Source organism: Nannobrachium achirus, assembly GCF_963921795.1.
Source record: "Nannobrachium achirus genome assembly, chromosome: 8".
Classification (NCBI taxonomy): Eukaryota; Metazoa; Chordata; class Actinopteri; order Myctophiformes; family Myctophidae; genus Nannobrachium; species Nannobrachium achirus.
In genome coordinates, this window is record NC_137817.1 from 56,006,422 (window position 1) to 56,033,156 (window position 26,735).

General features: G+C 40.4%; 2 protein-coding genes across 2 annotated transcripts; one reads left to right on the forward strand and one right to left on the reverse strand.

Annotated features, from left to right (window-relative positions):
- Positions 1-3,305: 3,305 nt before the first annotated feature.
- LOC308289887 (serine/threonine-protein phosphatase 5-like) lies at positions 3,306-26,724 on the forward strand (the record flags this gene model as incomplete). Its single annotated transcript, XM_080731655.1, has 13 exons — positions 3,306-3,402; positions 8,863-9,104; positions 11,032-11,179; positions 11,737-11,858; positions 16,783-16,848; positions 17,206-17,304; positions 17,620-17,725; positions 18,305-18,447; positions 18,827-18,914; positions 21,898-21,938; positions 24,098-24,276; positions 25,646-25,727; positions 26,378-26,724. The coding sequence occupies 13 exons, from the start codon at positions 3,306-3,308 to the stop codon at positions 26,438-26,440; spliced, it is 1,476 nt and encodes a 491-aa protein (XP_080587781.1). The 3' UTR covers positions 26,441-26,724.
- LOC308289413 (zinc finger protein RFP-like) lies at positions 14,368-15,933 on the reverse strand (the record flags this gene model as incomplete). The annotated part of the gene is made up of 2 exons (XM_080731103.1): positions 14,368-14,946; positions 15,028-15,933. 2 exons carry the CDS (start codon positions 15,931-15,933, stop codon positions 14,368-14,370), a joined length of 1,485 nt encoding a protein of 494 aa, XP_080587229.1.
- Positions 26,725-26,735: the final 11 nt, after the last annotated feature.

A 26,735-nucleotide genomic window follows, 5' to 3' on the forward strand; every position in this document is an offset into this window, starting at 1 on the left:
GTGAAAGTGACAAACGGGCTTCACAGTTATGTCAGGTGTGTTCATATGCTAATTGTGATGCAATTTCAGATCAATTGCTCCAGCCACTGAGGAGAAACACTGTTTCAGACACTCACTCACTCAGACATTCGCAAAATTATAGTATAGATGAAAACATGACCTTATCTCTCCCATGAGAGAGAAAGAGCTAATCCGTTTAATCATGCAGCAAACGGTAAAAACACAATGGTCGAAAATCACGCCTTTGTGCAAAGCCCTTAAAGGAGTAGCCTAGTTCACCCCCAAAATGACTTTTTTTCTATTGATGGAGACTTGAGTTCAATAATATTTTTAGTTTTTTTGTCGCATTCCTAAAACAAACAATTGATTATAGTAAATGTACCCTGATGGTTACCCCATCCAGTGCCATGCATTTGGGTTCCCATCCGGAATCAATGGGGGTAAATGTACTATAATTAAATCTTTTGTCTTAGTAATGCGACAAATACAAAAAATATATTATTGAACTCAACTCTCCAACTCTCCATGGCATGAGTATAGAAAAAAAGGCAATTTGAGGGTGAACTACTCCTTTAAGAGTTAGGAATTACATTTTGTATAACACGTTCTATTGTGAAAATAGCAGATCTACATGCTCACAACGCCTCATGTTGCAAGGCAGTTGTGAACATGTAGATCTGCTATTTTCACAATTTCTGCTCAATGACAATTGTTTAATTTGTCATTTCAGAGGTATTAAAAAAGTCCTTAAATTGTCACTTTAGAAATGTGCAGATACCCTCTAGTCTATGGGTGGGTGACGTGACGTAACGTTTTCGCTGTCCTCGGTGTCAAACATGTATAAATAAAAAATATATTTGTCAAAAACCTTCACATTTCATTCCTCATTTCTTCAGAATTTTCAACCAAACATGGCAAAACTCATATGGTGTGACTGTCCTGACCTTGTTTCTCAAAGTGGGAACTTGAATAAAACTAAGAAAAAGAATTGCTAAAAATCATTTGAAAATGAATTTAGGCTAAAAAAATGTCTATTTGTGAGCCTATATCTTTTCAAAGTCAAAGCATAATGTTTTCAGTCATTTCTGATCAAAAACATTTTGTCCCCCAAACCAAAATCATTTGGTCTGACACTAGTTTGGACAAATTAAACAGGCAATTATTTGGACACCTATTGGCTAGAGAGGTCCTTCTTCTGTAAGGCTATTCAGCACTCCCAGCACAACTGCAAGACAGGTGTCTGAGGTGAGTTATGATTTTAACATTTTCATGAAATGCCATCTTGTTGAAACTTTGACAAACTCACCACTTTGGATGTCTGTTGGTGTGACACCTTTTCATTAAAATTTGAAGTTTTGGTCATATTTCCATGTAGATCTAGGTTGCTTTGTTATAGCTAGCATGCTGTTAGCATGCTAATGTGTACATAGTAGCCTCAAGGTAAACCTAAATGCAGAAAACGTAATATGGTGTGACACTTAATCATAATGGTGTGACATGTCTGCTTGTCACGCCATATGACTTGATTGTCACACCATATGATTTATACTGTATTTAACTACAGATATAACAATAAATAACAAAGTTCCATGTTTCTTTTGTACATTTAAACATTTGTTTTAAACATTTTTACATAAAATGTAATTTAGCTTCATTCAGTGATACTTCAAATTCATCAGACAGAGCAGAAACCCCTTCACAGAAACCTTAACATATTGTTTCAATCTAAACAATATTTTCTCTTTGTCTTAAACTATACATTCCATTTTCTTTTGTCAGCTGGAAAATGACAAGTGCTGAGAGAACGAGAAAGTACAGGGAGAAACTAAACAATGACCCAGCAAGGAGAGAGGAGCCAAAGGGGCGAGACTGCATTTTCTACGAAGAGCAGGAGGTTGTCTGTGGCATAGCAGAACCGCAACAAGGCAGCCGGTTTGCTACCCTCACCAAATACGACTGGCTGATGTACAATACAGTCTAAATGTATAATCTAATCTGATCTAATACTTTTGTACTTTCACTCACTGGACTGGACAGTGGACAGTGTTAAGGTAGGACCCGAGACAAAACTAGCGAAAATAGCTGATCTACAAGCTCTCAACACGTTGTGCTGCGAGAGCTTGTAGATCAGCTATTTTCGGAGTTGCGCAACCCAGCACTCTTTAGCTAGTGGAGATGTGGTGTAATGTCATGATTCCTCATTACATTTGTTCAACACAAAATGCTGTGTTCAAGTTCAGGAGACTTCGGAAAAAAGCAATTTACCTGAATGCTGAGTTCTGTTTCCACTAATTGGTGTTAATAAAATGTTGCCTTGGCTCCAAGTGTGGCTATGCGCCTTATTGTCTCTTTAGGATCCTTCTGCCGTGGGCCGGCAGAAGACTTAGGTGTGCGTAGCATTCCTGTGCACATCCTCATCATCCATCTACTACTACAATTCTTTCTTATCCCATGTTAAAGCCCTACAATAATATCCTGTTCAGAAATATTAAGGCCATGTTATCCTGGGTAATTGTTTAATCAATCAGTAAAGTTCAGTACTCACTAATAGGTAGGTTAAAACACAGTTTGCTTTGACACATGAAGATATGATCATACGGTGTGACACTAAATCATTTGGTGTGACATTCCAAATAGTGAAAAATCATACCTTTATTAATGATTAAACCAAAAAAATGTTTATGGATTACATAGAGAATATTATCAGGAAGAGTCACACATATTTGTGTAATTTTAGAGAAAGTTTTGACAGAATACATTTAAAATATGTTGTAAGATCATGAACATGGGCCTCACACAGAGTGTCGATTATGAAAAAAATATACAGATATAATTAATTTTCAAAAAACTATAGTGGATCACTGGTTAGTTATGATAAAGGACTTTGATAAAGTGAGTAACTTAAGAAAGATCTACTCCATTTTCATTTTATGAACAATTATTTTCATGTCACACCATATGACGATTTTAGGCACAAGTACAACAAACTGCTGAATAAAGTCTGATTCCAATAAAATATCTAAAAACAAAATGTATTTCCATAAGGTTGAGAGTGAGTAGAACAAAAGTAAATAACTTTTATGCCTGCAATTTAAAGTTTTTTTAAAAACAAATTTTTTGGGGCGTCACGTCACTGACCCCTATATACACTAAACTTCATGTTGGTTTGTTTTTCTGTTGAGAGAGAAAACATTAAGTTAATCATCTGGGGACCCCGGCCGTCCCACAGGTTGAGAACCACTGCCGTAAAACACCAAAGAAGAAAAGGTGGAAAACAAACTCGGTGCTTTGCGACAGCCGAACCAATGGCGCATGCGACGACAGACGGCAGCGAGAAGAAGATGGCGGAGGGGGATAAAAATGCAGAGCTACTCAAGGAGAAGGCGAACAGCTACTTTAAAGGTAATTATCGCTGCGTTTCGTGGCTGACAGGCGCGCGTCGCGTCCCGGCGGAACGGAGGGGCTAGAACCTCGGCCGTGCGTCCGCGGCGTGGTTCGCCGCTGACTCTGGCTTTAATGGAAAAGCAGAAAGCACGCAGGTTGCTAACGTTAGCCTAGCCGAGCAATGCTGCTGCTAACTGGAGGAAGGAAGAGCGTTCATTCATTGGACGCCGTTACACCGACACCAGCGGCCTATCGAATACTGTGACCAGCAGAGGGCAGTGCAGTGGTGGAAAAAGTACTCACATTCTTCTTTTATCTTTACTTCATGGAGTAGTTGTTTACATGGAGACTTGAGTTCAATAATGTTTATTGGGTTTTTTTCTTCACTTTTTTGTTCCATTCCTCATTCATTACAATAATTGTACCCAATATTGATTGTGGATGGGGACCCAAATGCCCATCCGGAATCAATGGGGGGTACATTTACTATAATGACATTTTTGTCTTATAAAGGTGACAAATACAAAAAATATATAATGTTTTTGGGGGAGAACTAAGTAATAGTATCAATACCTAAATGTAGAAATACTCTGTTAAAAGTCAAGGTCCTCCTGAATTCAAATTTACTTGCATAAAAGTATAAAATCAAAATATTCTTAAAGTACCAAAAGTATAAAGGTAGTCATGAATGTCCCATTTCAAATAAAAAAAATAATCTTTTGAGCAGATCTATAAACGTAATATGCGTCATTGTGAGCTTGTAGGTCGGCTATTTTTCAAATGGCCAAAATGTATAAGGCAGAAGTGGTTAATAATGTATAGTTTGTAATAACAAGAATCAAAATCTACAAAGTAACAAGTAAGCTAAATTTTCAAATAATTGTATTGGAGTAAAAGTACAATATTTGCCTCTGAAAATTGGAAATACTCAAGTAAAGTACAAATACCCTAAATAAATGTACTTGGTTACTTTACACCACTGACTGGCTGCCTGAAACTGCACAAGACGCAATCGCAGAAGTCACATAATTCGATAGGTCACACGCGTCCATGTAACGGATGCCTTAATGATAGAAGGAAGCAGCTAACGACTTAGCAATAACTGCATGAAACCAACCACAACATGACATGAGCCACCACGCGTGTTATAGAAGCATGATTTGTACAAACGTCATTGTGCTCGCCTAGAACAATACGTTAATGTTTCATATGCAGTTGAATGGTTTGGTCAGTTGAAGATTATGTTTTAAAGGAAGACCATTTCCTACCAATGTGATGATATGTCATGATGACAAACTTTGGCATAGTGTCTGAAAACAATGACTCAGTAACTCGTAATGAATGACCCAGTATATTTATGTAGTAGGCCTATCTCAGTCAGAATGATGATGGTAACACAAAATAACTTCTCAAAAATAATGAGAAACTATATCAACGTATTATTATTTGTAGATGCTACTGTAGTAGGTCTTTAGTTTCAGATATGTCATTTAAAGTTTCACACTATTATTTTTTTGGGGGGAGTGGTGTTATTTTAAGTTACTAAGCCTTTATTTTGAGATTATATGAAAAAATGTTGTTTTAGTTAATTTTTTTCTTTTTCATCACATGGTGAAATTGGCTTTATAAAGCTCCTAGACAGAGGACACGTGAGGCAGTGGTTCTCAACCTGTAGGTCGGGACCCCCTGGGGGGTCCCCAAATTAATTTGGTGGTGGGGTGGGGGTGGGGTGATCCCCAGATCCCCAGATGATTAACTTATTGTGCAATATTGTTTTCTCACTCAAAAGTAAACAAACCAACATAAAGAATAAGTGTATAGAGGGTATCTGCACATTTCTAAAGTGACAATTTAAGGACTTTTTAATACCTCTAAAATGACAAAATACAAATTAAACATTGGCCAAATTGTCAAACATTAGTGGCAGAAATTGTGAAAATAGCCGATCTACATGCTGCTATTTTCACAATAGAACCGTGTTATACAAAATGTGATGCCTCAACTCTTGGGTGGGTGGCGGGGCCTGAAAAGTTTGAGGACAACTAACATGAGGAACAGCTGCAACCCACAGTCAAAGTATTCAAAATGTAATCTTTTGTTATTATGCTTCTGTTTGCTTTTTGTTTGAGCTAAAGTGTGTTGACTTTAATGTTAATGACCCACTTCTGCCAGCTCTGTGTTAAAACATGAGACTATGAATACAGTAGCAACACCGACCAAGTTAAAATAAATTTTTTTTGTTTAAATTTCACTAGAGGATAAGCCCCTTGAGCTGCAGCATCTCGTTTTTCAGGGAGTCCTCAACATTGCATTGCTGATTCAACGTTACGCAATTTTCAGGACGTCACACGCACAACGCTTAACACCTATTATACAGGTCTATTGATGATATGAATTGCATACAGCAGTGGTTCCCAAACTTTTTTGTCTCAGGGCACCCCATGAATATTTGTTTAATCCGAGGCACATTATAATTTTCACTCCCAGCACCTTATATTTATAGCATATCGTCGTTGTCGGGTGGAAACCTTGTCCAAAACCGTTCGTTTTGTATTTATCATCTATAAAATGTACTAACCTAGTGAAAACAGCAGATCTACAAGCACACAACGCCGTCACGGCACCCCAGGGTGCCCCGTCACCCACTTTGAAAACCCTTGGCATACAGGCTCGTTTCTTAAAACACCCTGTTGTGACACTAAAGCGTTGTTGAGTAGTGAACTTGGGGGTTGTTTGGCATCAATGTATGTCCGTGTGCATGAGAGGGGTGACACTGGTCAGAACATATATGGGTTGGTGACTGCCTGCCTGACCAGAGCAATACAACACTGGTCCTCAAAGGCTTTCAGGATGTCTTTTGAGCTCTTCTGTTGGTCAGCTAAATGCAGTTTTTGAATTGCATTTCCACTTTTAACGCATTATTTATTTACAGCTGATTTAGTTTAGTTTAGTTTAGTTTAGTTTATTTGCACATTTTTGAAAACATATGAATCAACAAAATAGAAAAAAACAAAACAATACATCATAAAGAAATAAACAAGACAAAATAAAATAAAATACAATAATGTGCCGGAAAGGCCCAAAAAAAACATGAAGGGCTTGTCGAGTGGCCTTCCTAAAAGCTATCATTCAAGCTTAGAATCATCTTTACAATAAATTGAAAAATAGTTATTACTAATAATACAAATTTATGAAATACTATAAGTATTCATTTTTCAGCACGTATATAGTGACCATCCGTGAAAGCAGATATTATCCAATATCAAACAGTTAATATAAGAAATGGATAATTAGACATATATACATACACATCCCATACACTGAATATAAGCCCACACAGAACATACCAGTATCAAATGCAAACAACCATGTCCATAACTAACCCACGAATTTGAACTCTAGATGGCTGCCATTTTCATTCAGGCCGGGAACACAATTTTGTGTAGTACAGTACATGTACAGTATGTAGCAACATATTTGTTTTTGTAATTTTTGAATTTTTGAACAACAACACATGACTTGACTTAATGCACTGGGGGTCCTTGAAATTAAGAAGGCTGAGAAAGGTCTGAATATGGAGTTAAGAGGTTTCGCCCCGACAACGACAATATGCTACGGGGTAGGGATTTGAGAATAGACGATATGTTATGGGTATTGGGTAGGCAGGGATTTGAGGATAGCAGGGCCTCTGTATGCACATGAACAGGACTGACATTGTGTCAGTGACAAGTCAAAGCAGATGCAAGAGACAGACATTCTGTCAGTATGGCGCGCCTTGGCGCGGGGTCTCCCCTCATGTCTGTCGGATATATCAACACAATAGGCAATCACACACATTACATGTTGGCAGCAAAGAGCTCTGCTCATTGTCTTGACATAATTAGGCATTGTTATGCTTGGGTGAGCAGCAGCAATGGTGCTGGGATCGATAGCTTAGCCACTTAAGCCCTAATATTTTCCCTTACAGCAAACAATCCTATTTTTGCTTTTTAAAATATTTGTTTTTATGTGGAAACATTTATTCCTGTAATGATAAGCCCAACATAGGGACACCATATCTCTGGGGCCCTAATCTGAGAACAGTATTGTGTCGGGCATGATTTGGTCCGATATAGTCTTGGTCCAGAATTAAATTACTGTTTATGTTCTGTAGGTATAGGGAATCAGGGAGAATGTATGTCTGTCTAGCACCGACCTACCTACAGTTACAGTATCTAGCTACCGGCAGGTATAGAGATGACAGTGATCAAAATCACATTGCTTGCTATAGTTGTATTTACGTGTAATAACAGTGCTGATAATTAACTTATCAGCCATTTAGCCATGAATCTCCTGGAACGCCCTCAAGGACCCCGTGGCTCCTCTGGCCTCATCGAGAACCAATGTCCTCCTTGAGACATCTGTTAAGTTCATTAGTTCTCCTGCTTTGGCTGGTCGTATTCTATGTTACAGTTGATTAGTAGTACTGACTGAAAGGATGCTTGCTTAGATAAGCACTTAAGCCCTATATACTGCGTTAATCGTTAATCTAAATCAGTGGTTCTCAACCTGTGGGTACGGACCCACATAGTCCCTAACATGATTCAGCGAGTTGTGCATTCCAAGACGTGCTTTTCAGTGTGGGGGGTCCCCAATTCAAATATGATTCTTTCGGGGTCACTGCCTGTCAGTGCCTGAAAAGGTAGAGATTGAAAACCTCTGATCTAAATCTACAAGCCAATCTACAAGTTCACAATGCACCGCAAGCTTGTAGATGTTTTTTTTTTTTGAGATTTTGGAATTGTTTGTAAACATTTGCCTATAATGTAAAATGCCCCAAATGGGGAAACCAGGTTCAAAGGAGTGAAAGTAAAAGTAGCAGGTTATGAAACGTAGTAGCCATGTAGCCATGCTTGAGGTCAAAGCGGGTGAATATAACGGAGTAGCCCTGCCTGAAGTCAAAGGGGGTGGGGGATTCCATCTTTGGTTGAGCTCTGAGTGTCTGGTTGTCTGTCCACACATAGGGGGAAACCGGGGTTTGAATTCTATATGGTAACACTGAACAGTTTGAAAGTCACAGTTTTGCTAGGGCATTATTGTTTTATTTTAGGATTATTTTTAGGATTATTTTGGCACATACACCAATAATGTGTATGAATAATGTTTGAAGTTCTTTGAACACTTGGATGTGACAGCAGTTAAAACCTGGTAAAACGTACGTGTACGTGTGTGTGTGTGTGTGTGTGTGTGTGTGTGTGTGTGTGTGTGTGTGTGTGTGTGTGTGACATATGTCACATGTTGGTCACTCTGTGCCAGTTGTCCTCAAAGCGACCCCTTGAGAAGTCTAACTCAAAAACATTTTAGTCTTAAGTTCCTCTTTAAAGAGGGATGAATAGGGGAGATGTCGGCCTGTAATTATGGAACAATCCACTGAAAGTTTGTGTTTCTAATGAATGCCCAGCAATGATGTGACTGTTCTTTTGTTTTTTTTGTTTTTAGACAAGGACTATGAAAATGCAATCAAGTACTACACGGAGGCGCTGGAGCTCAACCCAAACAATGCCATCTTCTACAGCAACCGCAGCCTGGCGTACCTGCGCACCGAGTGCTACGGGTACGCCCTGGCCGACGCCACCAAGGCCCTGGAGGTCGACAAGAACTACATCAAAGGCTATTACCGCCGCGCCACCTCCAACATGGCACTGGGCAAGTTCAAGGCGGCACTAAAAGACTACGAGACGGTAAGAGGCCCAGTTTGTTCTCACTCCGCTTTGTAACGGTTTTGATCGATCTGTTGTTTTTGAATTTGTATCCCGAAAAGTAACAGTTTTGGACATGAGGTGTCCACTCGACAGAGACAATATTCTATATTTGAATAGACTGAATACTACTGTATATTTGAAATTGGATTAAGCTTTGTTTTGTTTACCTCAGGTTCTGTCGCAGCCCAATTATGAATCGGTAGGCTTTTGCTTAAAGGACAACTTTGTTTTTTTTACTACACGGTTAATTGTTTTCATTTACTGCTTTCTATAGTTTTAGCAATTTTAGCAAGTTTGATTTCAGTGGGTGGGGGGGGGGGGGTAACTGTCTAAACATTTATTTTTAGACACAATGAGCCGACAGATTCTTTATTACTATTTACAGTAACACTACTAGCCTAAGACTAAGTCACTCCTAACCATGAAAGATTGCGGAGCATCTGCGGAATGAGCTTATTGTGTCTAAAAAGACATATTTAGCCGCTTGTACGCATGCCCCAAACCACTGAAATCAAACTCGCTAAAATGGCTAAATCAATAGAAAGCGGTAAATGAAAACATTTTAACACTCATCTTTTCTTTTCTCTAATTACAATCTAAAATATGAACTAGTGGTGCGCAGGCCGACCCGGTGCCCCCACCCGCCTGCCAACCCGCCCGCAAGCGGGTCAAGGTTTCAGACCGTTTCAGGCGGGCGGCGGGCGGGCGGGTTATCACCACTCTCACGTGCAAAAAATAAATAAGAATAATCACCTGTTCTTATTTGCCTTTTATTCTTAATAAGGGTAGGCCTATAAGAATAAGAATACAACGTTTGAATACGAGCACGAGCGAGCGAGTTTTAAAATGCGCCAGAGAGGAGCGAGGTTTCTCCTCCGCTCCTTGGTGCGAGGACCGTCCCAATTCCGCTCCTGTTGGGGCCGCGAACCACTTCTTGCCAACATTTGACACAACGTGAGCACAGCAGAGAAGATGCACAAACAATTCAGCGCGTGTCGCTGATCAGGATTTCACTTATGTCTCTCTCATCCACACAAGTCCGTTTATAGCTAAATACTTTCTGTCGGTTAAGTTATATAACCAGCCAGTCAACGGATACGATTTGAAACACAACTTTCGCAAGTGAGGCGGATTTTTTTGACTGAATGAACCAACCACGCTTACCTCGAGTCGTCCCATCTCTCCAATCTGGTGATTAATCAATAACCAACAGGATTTAATATTGTCCCTCTTTTGCTGTCTGTTTAAAGTGCGAGGCGCTGTATAAATATGATTGACATAAAACCGCCATTCTTACCCCGACGATGACCGGCGATTTAGAGAGAATGAACGTCTTTGAATGAATGTCTTTTAGGCTAAACCCCAATTTGAACAACAAGTTTGTTTATTTAGCCCATGACAATATTGTGCTGCTGTAAACGTTTCTGTAAAGCGACTTTGGGTACTTAGAAGAGCCGTATATAAAGATGAGCTATTGTGGAGATGATATACCATCTTTTTTTTAAATGTGGGTTGCGGGGCGGGCGGATTCGTTGATTTGTATATTGTTCTGTGGCGCGGGCGGGTTACGTTCCGTGCGGGCTGTGGGTCGTGCGGGTTATGAAAAAAACCTCACCCGCGCATCACTAATATGAACCCTTAGGGCGCCCGCTGGCCTACCGGTCCAGGTGCATATCACATATGCTCAGTGTAGCCTGATAGCGTGTCGCTGGTTCGAGTTTCCGATCTCGACTGCCTTTGCTGCGTGTCACTCCCCATCTCTCTCCCCATTTCCTGTCAGCCTACTGTCCTATCAATAAAGGCATAAAAGCCCCAAAACATATCTTTAAAAATAAATGAACCCTTGTTGTAAAAAAACAAAGTTGTCCTTTAAATATTGGAGTTATTCCCTTGTTTTGGTGAACAGGTAGTGAAGGTACGACCCAACGACAAGGACGCAAAGATGAAATACCAGGAGTGCAACAAGATTGTAAAACAGAAGGCCTTTGAGAGAGCCATCGCCAGCGACGAGATCAAAAGATCTGTCGTGGACTCCTTAGATATCGAGAACATGAGTAAGTGCCGTTGTTGTATACTGACGTAGTAACTGCATAATATGCTAACTATGTTCTTAATTAAGTAACAGCATTCCTGCTGTAACGCTTTATTCTGGTCAAAAACAGAGATGCAAGGTTTTTTATTTCATTTTATTTTTTACCTTTTGCCATACATTAGTATGCTACATTGGTTAAATAGCCTCTCTACATTATTTGTCTTTGCATATGAATTCAATGGATGTGAAGCAAAAACAAAACATAGAATTAATACATAATTTTTACTTGATAAATACATTTCTCTACATTCTCTTATCTATGCTTATGTTTGAATTCTGTGACAACAACCCGATGTAATTAAACAGTCAAGATAATAGTTTCAGGATGTTTCTGTTTGATCAGAATTCACTCAGTTAAATAGCTCTATATTATTCTGACAGTATTCTTGCTATCGAGTGTTTGTTCAGTAACAGGAGTCTCCATGTCTCTCCGGTATGATATGGTATGATACTAATCCCATATATACTGTGTATCTCATTGCTTGTTCTTTTTTGTGTGTCTCTGATCTTGTAATGCAGCGATTGAGGATGAGTATGCTGGACCCAAACTGGATGACGGGAAGGTAACGTTGACGTTCATGAAGGAGATGATGGAGTGGTTCAAAGAGCAGAAGAAACTGCACAGAAAGTGTGCTTATCAGGTATGTGTGTGTCTTTTATTAAAGTGTGCTTATCAGGTGTGTGTGTGTGTGTGTGTGTGTGTGTGTGTGTGTGTGTGTGTGTGTGTGTGTGTGTGTGTGTGTGTGTGTGTGTGTGTGTGTGTGTGTGTGTGTGTGTGTGTGTGTGTGTGTGTGTGTGTGTGTGGCCTAGAATTATTCTATCCCTGATTTCTCACATGCCCCTCTTCTAGCACCACCGCAAGGTTGCTTTTTGCAGACAACATTATGTGACCTGATGATCGCTTATCTCCCGATTAGGGAGTCTTACTGGTAATAATAAACTTTATTTATAAAGCGCTTTTTCAGAACATGCTACTGGTTACGAAGTGCTTTACAATGGCAGAATAGAATACAGTGCAACAAGGTAAAACGACAGCCATTATTTAACTAAAACAAAAGGAAAGTAAAACTAATACATGAACAAATCCAAAAGCCTTGCTGTAAAGGTGGGTTTTCAGCTGTGATTTAAAAGAGTATACTGAGACCTAGCTAGACAACAGACCCACCCTCTGCCTCCTGCAGAGCCATGCTGTAAAAAGACTGAACTATGTTCAAGGTTCAAGGTGCTATTATATAGTATGGGCATTTTATGGATTCTAAGCCAATTCTCAACCAAATTGCAACAGAAACACTTTCAACTCTTTTTGTTTCATAAATATGTCAGTAACAACATATCAAAAGTCCTAAGAAATCCGAGTTGTGGAACATATTGAAAAAACTGCTGAAAGTCTGGACCCCATTAACTTTACTATACAGGAAAACAAATTCAACAAAATAAATCTGCTTTAAGTAGCATGTGAGGGGTCAAACTAGGGTTTTTTCTTGATTCTGAATCCATTGCAAGCATGTTTTGCACGAAAAATATTCCTTGGGATAACAAAACTATGGTTTAGTGATGAGTCATCACTTTTCACAGTTTTGTGTGAGCCGTTGGTATCGAATGGGTGGCCTAATGCATATCAAATTCAAGGGGTTCCTTAAAATGTAAAAGATTGAGAACCACTGCTGACAACCTGTGGGAATCATGTCCCCATATGATTTTGGGTCGTCCCCAGATGACAAGTGACAACTTTTGAGACCTTTTTAATACAAAAAAAATGAAAGGAAATGAAAAAAGACCATTACCACTATACTATAAACTGGTCAAACATTGGCCAAATCTTCAAATACTATAAGGAGGCAAAACATAATGAAAATAGCCGATCTACAAGCTTTTAGATCTAGTATTTTTTTAAATATCTTATCAGTGGGAACGAAGTCAGTGGGAACGGAGTCGAACAAAATGTAATGCCCTCAAATCCTACAATTCCAAGTGCTTGTGAGGTTGGGGGGTCCCCAGTTCAAATACGATCATTTTAGGGGGTCCTCGGTTAAATTTGATTATCGTAGGGGGTCCCCAGTTCAATTATGATTATTGTGTGGGGTTCCCAGTTCAAATATGATTATTTTGGTGCATTGCGGCCTGAAAAGTTTTTTTAATTATTTTATTTAACCTTTATTTAACCAGTTAAAAAAAATTGTCCGCTTTGGTGGTTTCCAGTTCCATGATCACGGTAGAAGTTATCTAGTCCCATGTCTCAGAGTAGATGACAATCTCAATCCACATATTTATCTTCAGTCTCAACTCCCAATCAGAGGCGTCAATTGGGTATGGCAAGCTATGGCAGCTGCCATACCTTGGCTACAGGGGGAAATAATAAAATGTACTTTTCATTGTGCCTGTTGCTAAGGTATGGCAACATGACTGGTGTCGACACCAGTCATGTTGCCATACCTTAGCTTTTGCTGAACTGACGCCACTGCTCCCAATCTTTTGTTTGCATTTCCCTTTGTTGTTTCCATTTCCCTTCGTCCGCGTAGCATCCCCACTGACCAAAAGATGTGATTAAGGTGATCAGAAGCCCAGTGATCTGACATAATACTATATCCAAAAGTGTACTATGGTCATACACTGTAATCATTGCCAGTGCTGATGGGCTTAAAAGAAGAAAAAACAAATACTACATTTATTGTATACATTACAAAAAAGAATAATATAAAAGAAAAAAATATTTAGTATCTCAAGTGTCAGTGTACTTGTCACTTGAGACAGTTTTAGTGACTTCAGCCTTGAGAGCACAGTGAGCACTAAATACTGCCTGTTTTTGTTTAGTTTTTTCACGATTCGGAAACCAAATGTTATTTATGTGGCAATTTCTGTTTTAATATTTGGCTGGGTTGATTAACAACCTTTTATTTTTTTTTTATGTTCTGTGACCAACTCAGAATACATAGGCCTACTGTTAACGCTTTACAGGGACTTTAATTACATACACTGTACACACTTGTCTTAACTAAGCTGATGTACAAGCTTACACGTTGTAGGCTATTTTAGCTATTTTGTTTATTTTAAAGTTTTTTTCCATTTTCTTTTTAAAGTTATGCCTACAACGACATGCCAGGTTGAAAGTGTTTAAATGACAATGACTCTTTACATGTAAGAGTCTAGAATCTAATTGACAGGAGAGATGATAAGCGGAGCAGAGTTATTGCCATTATGAAGATGAGGACATAAGTATGGATATAGTTTCTCCGTGAAAGTACAGCCAGTGAAGGAGTAGATATGATCTCTGGCCTCCACGTCATAAAAGGAGACCAGGCCCTCCTCATAATCCACAAAGACTCCCACTTTCTGGAGCTTGTCTTTTACAGGGAGGAGGACAGGGGGGTCGGTGCCAGCCCAGTACACATGTTCATCCCTCAGTGACATGGTCCAGTAACCGTTGTTGGGTCTAAACGCGATCGATCCCTTCCTGTTGATGGACTCGCTGGCCATTCCCAAATCCCAGTCTGTCTTCCCTTTAACCTGAACCTCATAGTAAAACCTTCCAGAGGAGAAGCTTTGTTTTCCTAAGACACATGGACACGGGTAGAATCTCTCCTTGTTGTCTGGGAGATTCTGCCAGAGGCCATGATTCACTTGTTTTCCATCCTCGGACAGGATGAGATAACAGTGTGCCGTATCAGGGTCCAGAATGACATTCACTGCATGTTGCTGGATGCTCCTCAGCTCAGCATCATAAAGCTTCTCCATCTCTTGACTGATTGTCTTCTCCAGCTGAGCCACGGCTGTCCTCACTGTCCCCTCGTATGGAGACGATTGGACGCTGACATTCGTCCAGTCCTTGGTGGGTGGAAGGGCGTTGATGGATGTGAACTTTTGGAGGAGGTGAAAGTGGTCCTCCGTGTACGAGTGGTGCTTCATCTCACAGCTTCTTTTCTTTAACTCTGCAATTTCACTTTCCAGCTCTTTAATGAAGCCTTCCGCCTGTTTCTCCGTGGTTTTGTGCTTTTCAATACAGCTCCTTAGAGCAGTGAAGAACTGCGTGCATGTGTCCGCTATCTCTTTGTCTACCTCTTTCTTGCTGAGCTCTACCGAGTGTTTGACCTCCTGGATCTTCTGTTTCCTCTGCTGGGTCATCTGCTGAATCTCGGCCTCTGTCTTTCTCAGCTCAGCCTTCTTTCCCTCACACTCGTCTTTCAGAGATACCGTTTGATGTGACTTGTGGTCCGACTCGGTGCATACCTGACAAACGCACATGTGGTCAGTCTTACAGAACAGCTCCAGAGGCCTGTCGTGTTTCTTACAGATGATGTCCTCCAGGTTCTTCACAGGGTTGATCAGTTTGTGTCGTTTTAAGGCCGTGACCGTCTGGTGACGCTCCAGGTGAGTCTCACAGTAGGAGGTGAGACACACCAGGCAGGACTTGGAGGCCTTGTGCTTGGTCTCGGTGCAGACGTCACAGGAGACCTCGTCTGGTTCGGCAGGTTGCTGCTGTGACTTCCTGAACTGATCGGTCATCTCGGAAATCAAAGTGTTGATGGAGACCTCCGGTCTCTTGTAGAACGTCTTTGCACACAGTGGACACTGACACACGTCGTTGGTGTCCCAGTAATACGTAATACAGGTTTTACAGTAGTTGTGGCCACACGGCGTGGCGATCGGGTCAGTGAATACATCCAGACAGATGGCACACCGTAACTGCTCCTCAGATAGATAGCTGCTCAAACAGGCCATTTCTACACACTGAAAAACCCACAGTGCTAAATGCCCACAATACGTGATCTACACAATAAAATGAAAAATCGTGTCAGGTTTATTTGTGAAGACTCCTTATCAGACCACGTCATACTGACAACATACAGGCGTGCAACGTCATCACAGAGATGGATGTGAAACTCTGAGGCAGAAAACTCATAAGATAAGAAAATATGAACATAAAAGGAAAAAGTTACAAAAAAGGTTTAATAAAGAAAACCAAAGGAAGAGAAAAAGTCTATGGTATTTGTTACCAGAAATCATCAGCCTTAGATACCTGATAATAAATGTAAAATCTCATTCATAAAAAGATGATAAAGAATACATATGAATGTAAATTAAGTTGAGAGTTCACACTGCACAAATTCGTCATGATGCAACAAGATGTGAGCTTGTAGATCTGCTATTTTTGTGAATGTTGAATTTGCTAAAACATAATTCTGGGAGAAATAAAAACATTTAAAGAAATGCTGAGTCACTTTACTGCCACTGAGCAGCTCCATTTGACTGAAACTAAGTTCGAAATTAGAATTGACACACAGAATAACAATACGAAGCAACTGAATTAAAATGGTAGTGGATGGAGTGTCCCACCAAGACACAGCAACCAATGGGTGTGAAGAGGGGCAGGACAACGGGCAGGACTTGACAAAGGGTGAATTATAATAATAATTCTTATTATTGTAGCACAATATGGGTCAAAACATTGATGTATGCTCCAGGACTCAACAGGACCAGCATCAGACCCAGTAACCTGGCATTGGTGGAGCTCTAAACAAAATGTTGCAGCATGCAGCTTTAAATGAAATGCTTTGTCTGTTGTTGCAGATTTTGGTCCAAGTCAAAGAGCTCTTGTCCAAACTTCCAAGTCTGGTTGAAATCACATTAAAAGAGGTGAGTGTTGACTGGTCATGTTGTGGATTGGTTTGTTGCTGGAGTACAAGACATTTAATTAAAGACTACAGGTATCTTCCAAAATGGCATTCCTTAACCACTTAAACCCCATATGGTTGAGCAAGCAGAGTGCTTTATTCTAGTGTATTTTCTGTTTTCTGTTGTTGTGGGGAAAATAGCGACGCGTTGTAAGCCTGTCGACCTGCTATTTACTGTGAAAGCTTTCCCACAATACGGATGCTGGATTTTAAGCGGTTAAAGTTATTCATTTTTTTTATGATGAAATGTTATTTTATTGTACTGTTATTACCTTGAATTTAACTGTAATAATGGTGTTTATCTTTTTTTATACCCTAGACAGAAAAGATAACAATTTGTGGCGACACCCATGGGCAATATTACGACCTCCTCAATATCTTTGAGCTGAACGGCATACCATCAGAGACCAACTCTTATGTATCCTTATTTTGTTGTTCAGAAATCTCATTGTTCGCATTTTGAACAATGAACATGTGTGCTGTGTAATGTCACTCTACTCGTGTTTTTACCCATCTGTGTTTGATAGTGTCCATTGCTTTGCTGCATAAGTTGTCATGTTACAAAGCTGCAAGCACACTGATTTTAACCACTTTAACCATTATTTTATACTTTGGCTATTAAATCATTTACTGCCCCAACCCGGACATACAAGTATTGTATTTTGGACATACAAGGTTTCCACCTGACAGGGAGGATGTTGACGGTAAATCCTTAACCAACCACGCACTGCAGCTGTTTAATGGTGACTTTGTGGATCGTGGCTCCTTCTCCGTTGAGGTCATCCTTACACTCTTTGGCTTCAAGCTGCTCTACCCCGACTGCTTCTTCTTGCTTAGGGGTGAGTGCACTCTCTCACTGTGTGTGTATTTGTGCAAATATGTTGCTCAAAAGCTGTGACAGGTTATGTTTATGCACCAGCCCTGATTATTCCAGCATTCAAGGCACAGTAAGCCCAGGATATCAGATGGTAAATTCAGGTCGGTCAGGCAGGCAGGCAGTCAGTCAGATATCCGATGTATCTTTATTGCTGCCAGGCCGGAAGGTGGCGTGGGGTAGAATATGTTCAGGAGATATTATATATATATATATATATTATATTTCACTTTCAAAAACACTTTTGGTCATTTTATCGTCTAATCAGGCTTTTATGAACACCTAAATTGCTTGATATTTTGATATTTGATGTAAATGTTACCAGGCCCTCCTCCAGGGCTTCTCCCCATACACACCCTTTGTAACTTCAAACTCCATTTTAACCATGATAGATTCATTAAAAACATCCATTGTTTTTTCTGGTGACTCATACTACCCTCCTAATACGTGAGCAGACCATGTTTTTTTTTTGATAACTTTTCTCATTTATTTTTAATAATTATTTGGGAAAATGGAAACAATTAAATACAATACCCCTTTATAGGTAACCACGAAACAGACAACATGAACCAGATGTATGGATTTGAAGGTGAAGTGAAAGCCAAGTACACAGCCCAGATGTTCCAGTTGTTTAGCGAGGTCTTCCAGTGGCTCCCTCTGGCACAGTGTATCAACAGTAAAGTTTTGGTAAGTAAGAGCTCTTTACAGATGAGATTTCTTTCCTGAGATTTCTTTCCTTCTTTCCTTATTTTTTTCTTTCCTTCTTTCTTATATTGAATATTTTGTTCTTGTTGCACAGTCTTGTGGAACATGTCACACCAACCTTTCACTGCTTGTACCTGTATGATTGAATGACACATGCTGTAAGCCCCTCTTTGATTCTCTTGAAAATCTTGTTGGTGACAAAGTGTGTGTGTGTGTGTGTGTGTGTGTGTGTGTGTGTGTGTGTGTGTGTGTGTGTGTGTGTGTGTGTGTGTGTGTGTGTGTGTGTGTGTGTGTGTGTGTGTGTGTGTGTGTGTGTGTGTGTGTGTGTGTGTGTGTGTGTGGGGGGGGGGGGGGGGGTCAGGTGATGCACGGGGGACTGTTCAGTGAAGACGGCGTCACATTGGACGACCTCAGGAAGATAGAGAGGAACAGACAGCCTCCAGACTCTGGTAGGGTTGGAAGCATCATGTCCCGTACCAAAATAGATCGGCTATTTTCAGCTATTAGTTATTTTTTTAAGATTAAAGCTTATTTCAAGTGGTCAAACTAGCAATAGAATACATGTTCAGGCGCATCTTCCATATACAGATCAATCTAAAAAGATTTTTCTACCACTTTTTCGAGTCACGTGTTCAAATACTGGATTCTGATTGGCTAAATTCCAGAGGTTATCAGAGGACAACTGCCGCAAAGTTGTGTGTCCGAGATCAATGCGCCTCAGTGTACATCCGGGGACTTCAGGAGGTCCTTTCCCCCAACCAACAAATGACGGTGGCAACGGTCCTATGTTTACTAACGTGCATGCTATAGTCGCCGATTTATTTGGATCCAATGCAATCCGCCAACTTTAAAGCCCCTTTTCTCTGAACCTATGCCTTTCTGGAAGCGAACAGCCTCTATTTACGGCCGGAACGGTACTTCTAACTGACGTTAGCTTAGCTGTAAGCTAGACGCATGGATTAGTATGGAGTTGGCGCCATCTGTTGGTGAGTAGAAGATGTTGTTTGTGGAACTATCTGCTGTCTCGCGGAAGTTTTATAGGCAATAATGATTGTAACTTAAGATCCTTGCAAGTTACAACTATGTGTTTTCTTTCATGTATACGGGAAAAAGTGGTAGAAAAGCTATTTACCACTCGGGGTCGGACATTATGCTCTCATAATGTCCTGAGTGATGGTGTTATCGGACTCGGCTGCGCCTCTTCCGATAACACCATCACTGCGGACATTATGAGAGCATAATGTCCTCTCACTCGGGGTAAATTGCTTACATATATATTTTGTAAAAGTAGATTTTCTTGAAACTTTCATATATTTTTTGAAACTTTCATATATTCTAGATCAGCGCTTCTCAACCCGCGGCCCGCGGGCCGCATGCGGCCCGCACCGCCTGTCTGTGCGGCCCGTCATGACCATACCAATAAAAATATGATTTTTCTAAGCCTGGCAAAGTTAACGCGCAACGCAAAATGCGGTGATGTTTGAGCCTCAGTGGACTCCGTAGTCAGGAAGCGAATGCAGTCAATGCACAGAACACAGCCTGAACACAGCAGTGCGGAGATGCTGGCGGCTACACTATGACACTATCTATTGTACAACGAGACGGTCAGACAGACAAACCTGCGGAGATTTTGCAGCAGACAACCACAGTCGGGCTCACTGGAGTGGAGACGCATGACGGTCGTGCGATATGAACGCTCGCGACCGTCATGTTTTAGGCTAGTGAAGACGTCCTTGTCTGTGCTTGTCTCTGCCTCCGCGGCTCCGCCAGTCAGCACCGACATACAGTGCACACATTCCAACAGATCGTAGCAGCCAGGGAACTATGCTTGTACACCAAATGGGGAAGTTTTCTCATGCCAATAATGCTCCTTTTCATTAGACGGATTTAAAATAAATAGAAGTTTATACTTCTTATTCAATCACTCAAACCCCAGCATCCCTATTCTTGGGGGACATTCATCAAAAAATAGCCGATCTACAAGCTCACCACAAGATGCATTGTGAGCTTGTAGATCGGCTATTTTTGGTTAAGAGTTGTTGTTTTATGGAAAAATAACTCAAGTAAAGTTCAACTCAGCCAGTTGTACTGTACTTGTAAAACATTTGATGCTTTGAGCTTTGTAATTTAAACACAACTAACTGCTCATTGAAGGAGATTGACCAAAAATAGCCGATCTACAAGCTCACAATGCATCTTGTGGTGAGCTTGTAGATCGGCTATTTTTGGTGAATGTCCCCCAAGAATAGGGATGCTGGGGTTTGAGTGATTGAATAATAAGTATAAACGTCTATTTATTTTAAATCCGTCCTATTAATGAAAAGGAGCGTTATTGGCATGAGAAAACATACCTTTACATTGCCAAAGTTCACTAGCCTTGCATACCCACTTACCCAGACACAGGGGCGGTTACAAAACGATTGAACCAGTTCTGTTAATTTTCACTTCACATTTTGTGAATAAAGCCTAATTTGATCAAATTCGATAATTTCTTCATTCCATCCATAATCTTTTGGTTCAATGAGGTTTGGCATGGCTTATATAGATGGAAATGTGGCTGTTTTCTGTGTGTTTGCTTAATTATTAAGCTTGTCATGAAGCCTGTTACAAAATCATTGTAAACGTCCAAAATAGGACCGTCATTTTTAGGTTGCGGCCCTTTGGACTTTAGGTATTTTGCTGAGTGGCCCCTGAGCCTTCCTAAGTTGAGTAGCCCTGTTCTAGATACATTGGACATTCAGTGAATTATTTCAAACCTTTTTTGTTAAAAATATATATATGGCATACAGCTCATCAATATCAAAAGTCCATATTTCAAAATATTACTACATTACACGAGACCACTCAAAACAAGGATTTATAATAGAGAAAAGTCAGAGTAGCCTGAAGTCCAGTGGGAAGTTTCTTCAGTCGGTTTATGATTTGGGGTGCTATATGGCATCTGCAATGCTTTTTTTTTACACAATATTCATTTTTTTAGATTGATCTGTACTGTCTCGGATATTTTAGAGGAAAAGGTTTAAGTCTCAGTCTTTCATTTTTTAAACTGTTAAGCGGTGTATACAGCCAACCGCAAGGACATGGGGTTGGAATCATAATAACCACAAGATAAAAATCCTAAATTTTGTGTTAACTGTTTGTAGGGAACTGAGCATTTAGTGTGGGGGTGCTCCTTCCATGCTGTTTCCCTTCTGTTTCGCAAATAGCAGATCTACTGTACATGCTCACAACGCCTCGCACTGCGAGGCGTTGTGAGCATGTAGATCTGCTATTTGCGAAACAGAATGGATGCACAGATAAGGAAAAAAATTCAATCATGAGGTTTTATTTTGCTGTATCCCATGCAACCTGAATGCACCCATGTGTCGGTGACTAAACCCCCCAGAGGAGAAACAACCGCCCTTCAACGTTGTCCTCTGTTCCCCTCCTCAGGTCCCATGTGTGATCTTCTGTGGTCGGACCCGCAGCCTCAGGTTGGTGCCCTTGTGTTTGGAATAATACAAATCCACACATCAGCATTGCGCCGAACAGTGTTTTGTGCAGATTCTCTGTTATTCTAGACTGTTGCTCTTTATCCAGCACCAGCGACAACGTACGTTTTTTACATTTACATTATTATAAATATATAAAAAACATTCCTTGTGCTACAAACAGACCCACAAGACTATGGTTTAGTGATGAAAAGTGATGAGTCATCACTTTTCACACTTTTGTGGGGGCCATTTTAGCCCAAGGAATGTTTTTCGTGCAAAACAGATGCTTGCACTGGATTCAGAATCATGAAAACTCCCTAGTTTGACCCGTCATATGCTACTTAAAGCAGATTAATTTTAGCTTTTTTTCCCCTGTAATGTAAAGTTAATGGGACACCGAATCTATCGGCTGATAACATCAATTAAGCTGGGTCTCAGAAAGGGTTATCATACCAAAACGTAAACTCAAGACATGTAGGAAGTAAAAAAAATGTAATGTAATGTCACCTTGGGTGGTACCAATTTGTGAAGATATCAGAATTGGCCCCTGGCCTATGTTGATGACATGACGTTAGAGGTACTGTGTACCACTTTGCGTGATTTTTGGGCAAAATCTGTAGGAGCAGTGTTTAAAAATGTGTTTTGCAAAAATCGGCCTCATGGTGGCACTAGAAGAGATCGAATGAGGGCTGGAGGTTTTGGTTCGCTGGCCAAGGAGTGTGTGTGCAAAGTTTGACATGGATAGGGGCAAACAGTGCCAGAGATATGAGTAGGGGCAAATGACAGACACACAGCTGGTGGAGATTTTGATCATTTATTTACATGATACGCATCTATTTACTCCGAAAGTTAAGAAATAAGAACCTGGAAAAAGTATGGCATTTTGAAATTCCAAATGTGTAGGAACCCTTTTCAAATGGGGGTTCAGCGGGCTAATATTCGGGGGTCCTTGACATGAAAAGCTTTGAGAACCACTGCTCCTCTAGTTCAGGGGTTTTCAAAGTGGGTGAGGGGGCACCTTGGGGTGCCGTGACGGCAGTCCAGGGGTGCCGCGAGATAATTTGATAATATTTGGAATTTATTTGGACACTTGAAAAAACATTTTAAACTTGAAGTACAAAGTTATTTTCAGTCAGTTCTAACCAAAATGGCTATTATCTCAACGTTTTCCTCGCAACATAATCACTAAAATATCGCCACTGTCGGGCAGAAACCTTGTATCTCCAAGTTTCAAATGTGTACGTATTTTGGTAAAGCAAAGGCCTGCTTTATCATACAAGACTGTCGCACAAAACTAGTGAAAACAGCAGATCTACAAGCACACCGTTGTGTGCTTGTAGATCTGCTATTGTCACTAGTTTAGTACATTTTATGGATCATAAATAGAAAACGAACGGTTTTGGACATACAAGGTTTCCACCCGACAACGACGATATGCTACAAATATAAGGTGCTGGGAGTGAAAATTATAATGTAGGGGTGCCTCGGATTAAAACAATATTCATGGGGTGCCCTGAGACAAAAAAGTTTGGGAACCCCTGCTCAGGGTTATAATAGTTTTGGATTTTTCCATTAGTTTTTATTTTTATTAGTTTTGAGGTTTTGTTTTCAATTACAGTTTAGTTTTAATTCGTTTTTAAAGTGAGGTCGCTAGTTTCGTTTCGTTTTTATTTTTTGAAAATGCTTAGTTTTAGTTTAGTTTTTATTAGTTTTAGTGTTAGTTTTAGTCTTTTACGTAATATGGGGTATTTGTCAGGGGTGAGATTAAAAAAGCTCCGGAAAAAGTATTGTCTAATAAAGAAAATCAACAAAACATCATATTGTTGAGAGTGGCAGGAATGTTGAGAAATACAACTTCTCTCTTTGACCTCACCAACTGGTGTTTTTTATTTTCTATTTCCACTAAAGACAAAAGACGAAAACTAAGGAGATTTTCTCTATAATTTTATTTTAGTTAGTTTTGTAAACACACAATATCGTTTCAGTTAGTTTTCGTTTTTTTAAAAAGCTTAGTTTTTATTTTTATTTCAGTTAACTAAAATGTTTTTCCATTCTAGTTTTCGTTTTTTAGTTAGTTTTCGTTTACTATAATAACCTTGCCCCTGCTCTAGTTGTTCATCATTGTTGTGGCGTGTGTGTGTGTGTGTGTGTGGTCGCAGAGCGGGAGGTCGGTCAGCAAGCGAGGCGTGAGCTGTCAGTTCGGGCCGGACGTCACGGAGCGCTTCCTGGAGCAGAACCAGCTGGACTTCATCGTGCGGAGTCACGAGGTGAAGGGTGAGGGCTACGAGGTCACCCACTCAGGGAAGTGCATCACCGTGTTCTCCGCGCCCAACTACTGGTATGTTATTTCTTTAACCAAACCCATTTAGGCCTAGAATTATTGAACGCTTTTAACTATTGAAAAATAGCAGATCTACAAGCTCACAGCGCGGCACCGAGTGCCGCGCTGCGAGCTTGTAGATCTGCTATTTTTGAAAAAGTTGTGAAAATGTGTGCAAATCTTTTGAATATGTATTTTTTTTAAAGCGAACGTTTGTAACTCAAATTTTTACTTCTGGGGGGTGCCTAAAACAACATATTTTGAGATGGGGGGTCCGTGGCCAAATGCATGTAATTTTGGGGGTCCTTGACAAGAAAGAGTTTGAGAACCACTGACGTAGAAACATGTTTAAAAAAAAAAAGAAAAAAAATTAAAGGATTCAGAAGAGCCTTATAGAATTTTTTAAAAAATGTTCAAAAATAGCAGATCTACAAGCTTGCAGCACGGCGCTTGGTGCCGCGCTGTGAGCTTGTATATCTGCTATTTTTCAATAGTTAAAGCATAAAATAATAATACACAATAATGCATACCCGGTCTAAATGGGTAAAAAGTATTATTGCTATTTTATTGCGACCGTAGGTCGCACTTACTATCAAAACCTGCACAAACTGTGAGTGAGTCCGTCAGTCAGTCAGTCAGTCAGTCAGTCAGTCAGTCAGTCAGTCTGTCCGTCTGTCTGTCACACCTCACACGTCACACTATTGCCCTGCTCATATCTCCGCAACCGTTGCCCCGATCCATGCCAAATTTTGCACACACGCTCCTTGGCTGCCAAACTACAACCTCCAAGGACCCCCGGAGCTCCAGGGACCCCCAGGTCCCTGGGGGACCCCCAGATGTAAAAAAAGACCAAATGTGCAAAAATGACCAAATGACCACTCCAACATGGCTGCTCACGGGGAATTCCCGGGGACCACCGACTCCTGGTGCTCCAGAACGGATGCCAAAGTGGTGGCGCCCCCAGTGGAGGACCCCCTCCACTGCAGCTCACATAAAATGCCGTAACTCGGGCTAGGAGCGTCCGGGAGAGCCGGGGCCGGTACCTATTCGTCCGCCAAGGCAACGCGGAGACCCCACCCCTCATTTCTCACATGGCCCTCTTCTAGCGCCACCATGAGGCCGATTCTTGCAAAACACATTTTTGGACACTGCTCCTACAGATTTTGCCCTAAAATCACGCACATCGGTACACAGTATGTCTACACATTGCCCACACAACTAGGAACCAATGGCAGTTACAGCCCTCTTTGTGTGTACATGTGACCTACGGTCGCTTATCTCCCGATTAGGGAGTCTTACTGGTTATGGTAGTGGTTGTTAATATTGATGCATTTCTATTTCGAAACCTTATGACGCGTCTATGATGGTGTATTGTGTGTTTCAACAGTGATCAGATGGCAAATAAAGGAGCCTATATTCACCTCAGGGGATCTGACCTCAAGCCAGAGTTTCACCAGTTCACTGCTGTGGTAAGTATCCAAGCACTATAAAAAGCTTTTTATTATTATTATTATTAATAGAGAAACGTCAACCTTCTGAAGTCAGAGTTGTTTGAAGTCCAGTGGGGAAGGTTCCGCAGTCAGTTATGATTTGGGGTGCTATGGCATCTGCAATGCTTTTTTACACAATATATATATATTTTTTTTTTTTCTTTTTAGATGGATACACCGTCTCCTTTTTTTGTTGATTTATTGCTTAATATCTTTTTGTACCGCAGCTTTTTAAGACATACAGTTGTGCTCGAAATTATTCAACCCTCTCTGAAAAAATAGTTTATTATTGTAGCCACTGTTCCTTTGATTTGGAACTCGTGAACTATGCTCAAAACTGTACTTTTTGGAACATTCAGTGTCTTTGCAATTATTTTATATCCTTTTCCTTTTTTGTACTAAGCAATAATCTCTTCTCTGAACTTTTCTGACAATTCCTTAGATTTAACCATGTTTCTAACTGCTCTAATCAAAGTCAACAAGTCAACAAACTTCTAGTCAGGCCAGATGGCACATCTGATGCAACTATTTAAGCCCTTGATTATTCGATTGCAGTTGATTACAGATGTTTTCAGGTGTAATTTAGAGTTTTTAACCTCACCCCCTGCCCACCTCCTTCCTTTTCACAGCCTCATCCGAATGTCAAGCCCATGGCGTACGCCAACACGCTAATGCAGATGGGAATGATGTAGACTGTAGAGGGACAACCCACGACGACGACCTCCCATCTGACCTGAACCCATCCCTACATCACTCCCTCCAGTGCTCTCACATACACACACACACTAGGGATGGGACGATATGAAAATTCCTTGTCACGATTATTGTGACAAAATAAATCACGATTTACGATATTCAAAATCCATTATCCTGAGGCGGAACATTTGCAAAAAAATAGCTGATCTACAAGCTCACAACACGTCGCGTTGTGAGTTTGTAGATCGGCTATTTTTTTGCAAAGACATTTGATAGTGGGAAAAAAAACTC